The sequence below is a fragment of the Choristoneura fumiferana genome, chromosome 5 (genome assembly GCF_025370935.1).
Source record: "Choristoneura fumiferana chromosome 5, NRCan_CFum_1, whole genome shotgun sequence".
In the NCBI taxonomy this organism is placed as follows: domain Eukaryota; kingdom Metazoa; phylum Arthropoda; class Insecta; order Lepidoptera; family Tortricidae; genus Choristoneura; species Choristoneura fumiferana.
The window spans coordinates 11,289,817-11,299,845 of record NC_133476.1 but is presented as its reverse complement, the minus strand read 5'-3'; the positions used below and the strand labels follow the sequence as shown (position 1 = coordinate 11,299,845).

The window sequence follows — 10,029 nt, the reverse complement described above, 5'->3', positions numbered from 1 at the left end:
TGAGATTTTGAAAAGCTCACTTTCTCGAAACGTACACGTTCTCCAAAAGTGCACTTCTTTAGAAGGATCACTTTCTCGGAAGGTACACTGTCTCTAAAAGCTTCGCACTACCCAATAGGTACACTTTCTCAAAAAGTGCATTTTCTCAGATAGAGCACATTCTCATCCCTACTTAATATTATAAATGCGAAAGTAACTCTGTCTATCTGTAAAGCTTTAACGTCGAAACCACTGAACCGATTTTGATGAAATTTGGTACAGAGATAGTTTGAACCTCAAGGATCAACATATAGGATACCTTTTATTCCGTATAGGGTGCCACCGCGCGATAACCTAAATTAGCGCAGACGAAGTCGCGGGCATAAGCTAGTACTATTATAAATGTGAAAGTAACTCTGTCTGTCTGTCTGTTAACTTTCACGCTTCAACCGCTGAACCGATTTAGACAAAATTCGGTATGGAGATAGTTGGAGTCCCGAGGAAGGACATAGGCTACTTTTTATCCCGGAAATGCATAATACCCCCGGGATAGCGATAACTGAATTCTGCGCAGACGGAGTCGCGGGCAACAGCTAGTAAGATATATTTTCTGAGAAGGTGGACTTTCTCAAAATATGAACAATCTTTACTACCTATTAATAAATATTTAAATTTAATAATACCGGGCAATCGCTGTCGAGCCATGCTCAGTATAGGGTTCCGTAGTTGCTCAACTGTCACAATAGGTTCAAAAGTAAGAAGGGGGGGGGGTGTATATGTTTGAACTCTCCAGGCGATTATTTACGTCACTCTTGATTTTGTCGAAAAATGGTATTTGAAGACAACTACCATATTTCTAAGACCTATTTAACGAGATCCTACACAGCGGGGTAGGAGTAAAAAAAATTACCCCACTTTGTATGACAGGTAAGGTAAAAATTTTTTTTTAGTTTTTTTCCATTTTGTCGGCGTGAATAATACACATACCAAATGTGCTTGAATTGCGAATGTTTTGGGAGTGTGCATTTTAGAAAAAAACCGACTTCAAAAAAAAGAGGAATGTGATTGAATTTTTTTTTAATGTTTGAAAAAAACCCTTCAAAAAAAGAACAATCCGATCATGTTTGTTACCTCAGAACTCCATCATTTATGAACCGATTTGAATTTTTTTCGTTCGTCTAGAAATGCTTTCAATCAGGTCCCATAAGCACCAAATCAGGATCTGATGATTGGATCCTACGGAAATTGAGGGAACTCTTCAAATATTGTAGGAACGCCTATGGTAATTTCAAAATATTTAGGAGCAACTCGTGCATTTGCTCTTGAAAATCATCATTTGGTGAAGTGGAACTGATGATGAAGACCAAATTTGACCAATGGAGCGATTACTCAATAACAAGTACTTCACGAGTTGAATTTCAATTACTTTAACGCAGTTGGTAAGCAATTTATGCTCCTCGTAATGCATATGGTAAAACGGGTGGTTAGGTGAAGCACGAGGACTCCTCAATAATGAACGTCTCTGCATCAGAAAAATCAATCTTTCGTAAAAGGTGACGAGCAGTTGATATTAAACTATTGTATCTTAGATTATTTACACTAAAAATCGTGAAAAAAAATTTTTTACCGACTACAAAAAAACATGAAAATAACTTTCTACCACTCTGAAGTCGGTCGGTGCCTCAGCACGAGCCAGTAGGAGTGATTGAAGCCCAATATATAGTACGTAGGTGAGGTAGATGATTGTAGGTCCACTCCTGCTGGCTCGTGCTTCAGCACCGACCGTCTTCAGAGTGGTAGAAAATTATTTTCATGTTTTTTTGTAATCCGTTAAATTTTTTGTTATATTTTTTTTTGTATGTAAGCAACGGGCTAATAGAACAACTTCTATTAAACTAATATGCCATCTTTACAACACCAGCTAATTATGCAAAGTCGAGCAAAACAAACAAATAATATAACTCGGCTACCGATAAATGTATTATCTTCAAAATTGATGATTTGGCGACTAATATTGTAAGTCAGCTACTTTATTTATTTTTGAGCTTCAATATCTGTCTACTAATTTAATCAAAACCAACCCCCAATAAAGAGCATCGTAAATATTTACTTAGCAACTAAATTAATAATTCGTCTTCTTTTTTAATGAAAATTAGCAACGGCCGGCCCGCCAATGAGCGTGCTGCGTTCAGAATATCGCAACGAGTCGCATGTGTTGCCTTTTGTACCTCAAAGCATAAAATAGAATTTGCATATACTAATGTATAAAAATAGAGGTGACAATATTAAATTAGAGTCTGTTAAAATTGTTTTCAAGATGCAATAGATACACTTATTAGAAACTTAACATTTGTAGGCATATTACAAATTTAGTTGCTATATAATAATCGTCATGCTGACTTATTAAAAAAAATACAACCGTATTGATAACCTCCTCCTTTTTTGAAGTCGGTTAAAAACGTAGCTTGGATTACACAATTTACAGTCGCTTGAAAATTATTCATTAGGCGCTTAAAATTAGTCGCTGATTTATTAATTCAGAAGACAAATAATTAAATTTGAAGGCAAAAATGACAGTTTAAAGAAGCTGCGTTAATTACAACCCTAATAATAAAAGTATGTTAATTGATTAGCGGTGTCAAATAGCTTACTGGCCGTTTGTCGTGCCGAGCTGCGCCGTTTCAGTAAGTTGCTACCGCGACGCCCGCGCCCGCGGTCAACCAAGCCGGGCGGGCTTCGTTAACAAGTGCCCGCAGGATCTGCGTTTAGGCTCGAACAGGAAGTTTTACACAGTTGTACGTAATTGGGTAATAAAATTGGTTACTACGCGGCTCTCAAGTCCTACAGGCATGCGTTTACTAATCATCATTCTAGTCTAGAGGCTCCGCGCTACTCGTATTTCAAGTGACAGTAACCGTACCTAAGTGATATAACTATCTTGCATGTTTTTGAGATATACTGTCTTTACCATAGGGGCACACGGGGCCTTCAGCTCAGGGGCCCACCCAAAGACCGATATATTCACTTTTTTCTATTTTAATCTGTCAAAAAGTTATACTTAATAGAAGATTTTTTCAAAAGAAATCCTGTATGTTGATCATACTAACCTATATATATTAAATGTGTGTAATAAATAAAATAGCACATTCATAGTAGAAAAAATACTTTACTTTCCAAGAGAGCCCCAAGTACTTGTGTGCCCCCCCCAATGGCCTAACACGGTCCTGGATATATTAATGATACTTTTACATTTTCAGTATAGGTCCTTTCACTTATTTCGTTTTCTCTCACTATATTTACAAAATGATAAGGCGGAAGTCAGACGGCATCTTCAGAACGGACGGATGCGTTTATAGGCAAATCTATTTTAGACTATTATAGCCTAATTATAGCCTAAATCTAATCAAGACAAAACTGTAACTTTAATTGGCTAGGATTATCATACTCGAGTCCAAATCAATATGGAATGTTAAAATCATTTAAAGCACCGTTACAACCAGCTAATAAGCTGTTAATTTTTCCGGAAGGACATTGTATATTCATTAATTCTAATGCCTGGCCGATAAACGTACGCTTTAACTATAAAATTTAAATAACTGGTTTGCAAATTAACGAAAGTTCAAGTACAATTCATTTTTAAAGTCAATAATGTATTTACGTAATTTGCGACGCGGTTGTAATTTTTCTTTACAGACCAAAAAAAATATGGAGGTAATTAATTCATTTTTATCATTTTTAAGCCACATTTAATAATGTCGATTCCTTAGCTTAGAGGCACTACAATACAACTCAATGACTCTTTCTTGTTAACTACATATTTAGAAAACAATACGAAAAATAACCTAACCATAAAAATTTCATTTTTAATACAAGCTTTTTTTGCTGACTGTACTTGCATTGTCACCCAAACTACATTTGCATACCAAATTTCATTCGATGCTATTAACTGTTGAAAAGTTCCGTCCTGGAGAGACGATCCTGGCTGGATGTCACTACTAAATTATTTTATAGGGCTAGCTTAAGGCGTGCTGGGGATTTAATAAATAAAAATTATTTTCTCACTCGGAAACGTGTATTGCGCTCGCACAGGTGCATAGAGAAGGGGGGGAAAAAAAAAACTTAATTCTAACAAAGAATCGACAGTCGAGATAGTGCTGTACCTTAGTGTTGGGGTTGCCAACATGCTGCCAGCCAGCTTGTTAGAGAACAAACATACATTATATAATGCTATTACGCTTATTCTGCAAGTTTTCATTATACATATATATGTATCAATATTGAAATATTAATCAAAATAATGAATATACAATTAACAAATCACGAAATCATGAGTTTAAAAACAAGGTTTAATTGAATGTAAAGCAAGGTACTTAGTTCTTGGCAAATAGTTCTACACATCAAATAAGTTAACCTAGAGACCTATGTAATAATGCTTAAGTAGGTAAGCTAAATATTAAAATCACCAAAAATATAGAATGGCTTCTAAAAATTAATATCACTGTAAATAATATTGCTCATAAAATAATTAAAGTGAAAGTTGACGATAATGTATACAATGAATGAAATAATACTAATTTATTCTTCTCAGAAATTACACCAATTGGCATAGCCTTAAACTAAGCAAGTTTGTTCTATGGGTGCTAAACTAACGGGTAGACATACATACATATATAATAAATACATACAAACATACAAATTTTGCGTATGCTACGCACATGCGTATTTTATTATTCATCTATACAAGTCATTAGCAAAAAGTTTTACAATTCTGGTAGGCCAGGACATTGGACATATTATCCTCTTTTAAGATTACGCTACCTCGTTTTACCTAATAGTCAGACCAGGCTGTTTAGTAAAACATTAAATAACATTCGTGGAAATTTGATTTTTGCTTTAGATTAGGTGCCAGAATTTTAATTTCTGGTATACTGACATTTTGTACATGTCAAACTATATTTTAAAATGACCAGGCGTTAATTAACAGTAATCGTCTGGGTTCGAAGACAGTGGTAACAGAGGCCAATTTTGCCTCAATTTCTAGTACTGTATTGAGCTGAAATAAGTTAATCAGTTTTTTGCACGGCCTAAATTATTTGTGTCTTCACAGCGGCACAGGCCCCCCGTCTGAATAACTAGGTTTAAATAATAAATACTTCTGAGGCAAAATTTGAACTTTGGCCTGGTGGGTTGGGAAGACTGCAGTGTGTAAACTCAGGAATTGGCTCCTTGCGCTGAATGTTTGCTTGTCGCAAATTATGGTTAAGACAAATAACCGCCTAGGCTATAAAATTACCTAAGTCTGGAAGTTCCGTATGAAAATATGAAACCCTTAAAAAAATATAACTTACCTTTTACGGATTGGCTAGGAACCCTATTTTGGGCGAAGTCCACACGCTCTTGGCCGGTGTTATGCATCTTAAGGAGTTGAGCTGTTTAAGTACCTTTTGAAAACAAATTATACAATCGAGCAGATACTTAGACAGATTAACTTTTGCATTTTAATATTAGTAAGGAAGAACCCTAAGGAAGAATTCGCTACAAATTTCATATTAGTTGATCGTTAAAAGCTAGTGCAAACATTGAGCAAAGTTAGCATACAAAGGTAGGAGTTGTGGTTTTCCTTTAATGACATGACCTTTCTTTAAAGCATCAAACTCAGCATGAAATTGTTTATTTTGTTCATGTCTGATTATAAGCATGAGCGATTGTTTTAGTTCAGCGCTGCTAAGGTAAGTAGTATTTAATTTACTTTTATTTTTGTTAGTATTATTAAGAAACCGCAGTATGTATGCAAAAAGCCTTAAAATTTTATTTATATCCGAATAATTAACAAGTGGATTCGGAATGGCACACACAAACACATGACTGCTGGAAAAATCCATGCCAGACTGAACCTCTGGGAGGTCTAGAGCTATTGAAGGTTCGTGACAAGCGAAAACGTACTCACTGTTGCGTAGAAACTGGGGCCCATGCCACCAGAGGTCGTTGCTACGAAGTTCGCTCGGTCTTACTCCTCTGCTTATGAGGTCAGCTGGGTTCTCGTGCGTGTTGACATACAGCCAGCTCCATCTAGCGGTATTCTGACGAATGACATTTACTCTGTTCGCCACATACGCCTGAAGCTTTGTTAGTTCGGTTTTGAGCCATGCGAGAACTATTTGTGAGTCGCTAAACAAGTAAACTTCTTTAACATTTGCTTTAATTTTCAAAGTGTCATAGGTTTTTGCTATTAATTTTGAAAGCAGAAGAGCAGCGTTTAGTTCAAGTCTGGGTACTGTTAAGCCTTTATTCTGAACTGGATTTATTCGCGATTTGGAACAGAGTAAATGCATTTTTGTTGCACCTGATTTATACGTGTGTCGCAGGTACACGCAGCACCCGTAGGCTGTTGTGCTCGAAGCGTCTGCAAACCCGACGAGCTGGACTGTGTCTGCTTCTGAAATGTCTATGTTTCTACTTAGTAAAATAGGTTCCATCACGGCTAAGTCACTAGTGAACTCAAGCCACTCTTGTTCTACATTAGGTGGTGGTTTTTCGTTCCAACTAGTGTTGAGCTTCCACAATTTTTGCATGATGGCCTTTGCTGTGACGATTATGGGATTTACGAAGCCCATTGGGTCATAAAGTCTTCCTATGTAACTCAAAATGCTCCTTTTAGTAAAATTTGCAGAGTCAAATGGCTCTGGAGAGGAGATAATGAAATTGTCGTCTTTTATGTTGATCTGTAAACCCAGCGCTTTCATATTGTAATTATCTTTTTGCAGGTCTAGACTATCAAAATGTTGTTCACCTGATGGTATGTTAGATAGAATTACCTCATGATTCGAAGACCATTTATGAGTAGAGAAGCTACCTAGGTTGAGTAAGTCACGCAACTGGTCTTTAGCGCTAAGAGTGGTTTCGAGATCATTGTTAGAGTATATGACGTCATCGACGTAAATATTATTTTTAATCACAGATGTCGCTAGGGGATGTGAATTTCCATACCTATTTGCTAGCTCATCTAGACATCGTGACGCTAAGTAACTAGAGCTTTTTAGACCGTATGTGACGGTGTCAAGTCTTATACACTTGATTGGCTCGTTGGGATTGTCTCTCCAAAGAATGTTTTGGAGAGAAGTGTATGCAGGATCTATTTTTATATTACGAAACATGCGCCTAATATCTGCCGTAAAGGTGTACTTTCCAAAGCGAAAAAGCATTATTATATCGAACAAGTCGCGTTGAACCACTGGCCCTGTCAGTTGTAAATCATTAAGTGAAACTTTTTTATCTGTGCGCATTGAGCCATCAAAAACAGTTCTTAATTTTGTTGTTTTGCTGTTTTCATTGATGACGGCATGGTGCGGTAGGAAATAGACTGGGTCTTTGCGCAGATCATAAACCTCAACGTCCACATAGTGACCATGGTTGAGAGCTAAATAGTCATGTATGAACTGCTGGTACTGATTAAATAAGTCTGGATTTTGCTGTAATTTCTTTTCTAAATTTAAAAATCTTTTGAGAGCATACCGGAAAGATTCTCCAAGTACATCATTGACTTCAGAAAGAGGTAATTTTAAGGGCAATGCTACTTCAAACTGATTATTATTTAACTTTACTGTTTTTTGAAAAATTTGTTCACAAAGTTGTTGTTCAGAAGTACTTTCATTGTACACCTCAGGTACTTTTTCTGTATTCCAAAACTTGGCCAGTGTTTCATTAAGACTTAGTTCACATTTAAGTACGACTTTATTGCAGGTGGGTTCACTTAAATATTGTGGCAGGCTACCTCCAATAATGTGTCCAAACACGGTGTTCACGATGTGCAGACTTGCAGAGTTACAGGCCGATGCCTCGGAGCTCGGCGCGTCGTGTTGCTGCGGTCGGCAGTCCGGTGCCGCTGTCAGCTCCAGCTGACTCGACTGTTGCATAGGCAACAGTGTCTGAAACATGACGTCCGCTCCGATTAACATGTGAATCTCACCTGGGATGTTAAATTTTTCATCGGCTAAATTTAAATGATCTGGAATTTTTATTGCAGATATATTGAATGTATACTGTGGTAAATTACAGGTTATTTGGTCAACTATGTGACAATTTACAGCAGTCTTAAAGGGGGCTTGTATCGCATGGATTTCTAATGGAATGCAAAATTTTACATTACTCTTCGCATTGGCTATGCCAATGATGTTTGTGTTGATCTGCTTGGGTGTGAAACCAAGCTGCTTGACTACCTTGGAGGTGATCAATGAGACCTGCGAGCCGCTGTCCATGAGGGCTCGAATATGGTATTCGGTACCATCCTTTCCGAACACCTTTATTCTAGCTGTGGGGAGAAGCACATTGTTGTCAGTATTGCCTGTTAATGTGACAGGTGGTGCCTTTTCATTGCAGTGCAACAGAGTGTTATGTGGCCCCTTGCACTCCGCACACCTGAAGTGAAATCTGCATCGTCCCTTATGTAAGCCTAGGCATGTGTTGCACAAGTCATTTTGCTTGACGAATTTTAATTTGTCGTCTGTTGCTAGCAGTTGAAATGATTTGCAAGTATATAATTTATGTTCTTTAGACTTACAGTATATGCATGGTGAGCCGGTGACTCCGTGTGCTGCTACCCTGGGGGCGCGCGCTTCGGATGCCGGAGGGCCATGTCCCTGTTCGACGTTCTCCAGTGCCAGGGCGCGTTTCTCCAGGAACCTCAAGAGGTGTTCAATGCTGGGCTCCGTGGCTGGGTCCCGTTCCAGTTGGTATGCTCGTGCGGTGAAATTGTCTAATTTTCGGGATAAAATGCACAATAATATAGTGTCCCAATACTCGACACGAGGTTCTAAATTTTTTAGTGCAGCTAGCTCTTGCCTAATGCAAGCTACAAATTGTCTTAGGCTTATGGCCGTCGCTCTGATAATATTTTTGATATCTATTATTGCAGCTACATGCTCGCTGATGATTTTGTACCTGTTATTATACCTAGTGTCTAACAGTTCTAGGGCCTCGTGGTAACTTGCTCCAGTCAAGGGAAGGTTTTTTATTAAATCAAAGGGTTCGTCTTTCAGAAATGACCTTAAATAATACATTTTTTGCACTGTGTCTAAACTCTTGTCATTGTCTATCAGAGATCGGAATAGATTGATGAATGGAATGTAGTCTGAAAACTTACCACTAAATGTTTGAATTGCTATAGGAGGCAAGGTTACTTTTTTCACACTACCGGTTGACACGTGTTCGGTTGATTTGTCTTGAGCGACAGCTGCGGAGGCGGCGGCTTTGGCGGCGGCGGCGGCGGCCGCGCGTTTGTTGATCTCCTCGTCCAACGCCGCTACGACGTCGAAATACTTGTTCTCAGTGGTTTCGTCCTCCGCGTCCTTGTAGCCAGAGAATGTTATTTTTCGGCAGTAGTCATCGTACTCCATGAATAGCGCTTGCGCCCGTTCTCTTTTCGCCTTCAGGTATTCTACCGAATATTGCTGCAAGGCTGCCTCCGGTTGAGCAAGTTTGTGCAGCTTACTCAAGCTCGCCTTCACGTATCCACGTGTTTGTAGAAGGTTGCGCGATTCTTCCTCTGATGGCTCCATCGGGCTAGGAATTACGCGTACTGTAGATAAAGGCAGGATCGCTGGCAGCGTTGAAATATACACCGGCACGCGTCGAAGTGAAGCACTTTATTCGCGACGCGTAGGGAAATTGGCCGGGTCGACCCAAAATGGCGGCGAAGTCGCTTGCACACTGCGTCCACGTTTGCGAGAATTTACTTATCTTGAGCCCCGCACGCAATAAATAAGAAAACGAAGGACCATGTTGAGCAGGCACTGTATTTAGTTGATTTTATAGGGCTAGCTTAAGGCGTGCTGGGGATTTAATAAATAAAAATTATTTTCTCACTCGGAAACGTGTATTGCGCTCGCACAGGTGCATAGAGAAGGGGGGGGAAAAAAACTTAATTCTAACAAAGAATCGACAGTCGAGATAGTGCTGTACCTTAGTGTTGGGGTTGCCAACAGTCACTACTAAATTATTGTATTGTCACGCGATTTAGGTACATAAGTATTACAAATTTCAAGTCAATCTGAC

At 38.6% G+C, this 10,029-nt stretch overlaps 2 protein-coding genes across 2 annotated transcripts; both read right to left on the bottom strand.

The window, feature by feature from the left end:
• Positions 1-5,009: 5,009 nt before the first annotated feature.
• LOC141427726 (uncharacterized) lies at positions 5,010-7,133 on the bottom strand. The gene is made up of 2 exons (XM_074087321.1): positions 5,927-7,133; positions 5,010-5,032 (listed from the first exon to the last, which is right to left on the bottom strand). The coding sequence occupies exons 1-2, from the start codon at positions 7,131-7,133 to the stop codon at positions 5,010-5,012; spliced, it is 1,230 nt and encodes a 409-aa protein (XP_073943422.1).
• Positions 7,134-7,717: 584 nt separating this feature from the next.
• On the bottom strand, positions 7,718-9,533 carry LOC141427725 (uncharacterized). The gene is made up of 2 exons (XM_074087320.1): positions 8,537-9,533; positions 7,718-7,904 (listed from the first exon to the last, which is right to left on the bottom strand). Exons 1-2 carry the CDS (start codon positions 9,531-9,533, stop codon positions 7,801-7,803), a joined length of 1,101 nt encoding a protein of 366 aa, XP_073943421.1. The 3' UTR covers positions 7,718-7,800.
• Positions 9,534-10,029: the final 496 nt, after the last annotated feature.

Bases quoted from the DNA above. Each gene is read 5' to 3' on its own strand.
- LOC141427726 (XM_074087321.1), bottom strand. From the start codon at position 7,133: ATGTTTCGTAATATAAAAATAGATCCTGCATACACTTCTCTCCAAAAC. The intron at 5,033-5,926 runs GTGAGTACGTTT...AACTTATTTCAG, and splicing joins GCCCCAGTTTCTACGCAACA to CTCAATACAGTACTAGAAAT.
- LOC141427725 (XM_074087320.1), bottom strand. From the start codon at position 9,533: ATGGAGCCATCAGAGGAAGAATCGCGCAACCTTCTACAAACACGTGGA. The intron at 7,905-8,536 runs GTAAGTCTAAAG...GTCATGTTTCAG, and splicing joins CGGCTCACCATGCATATACT to ACACTGTTGCCTATGCAACA.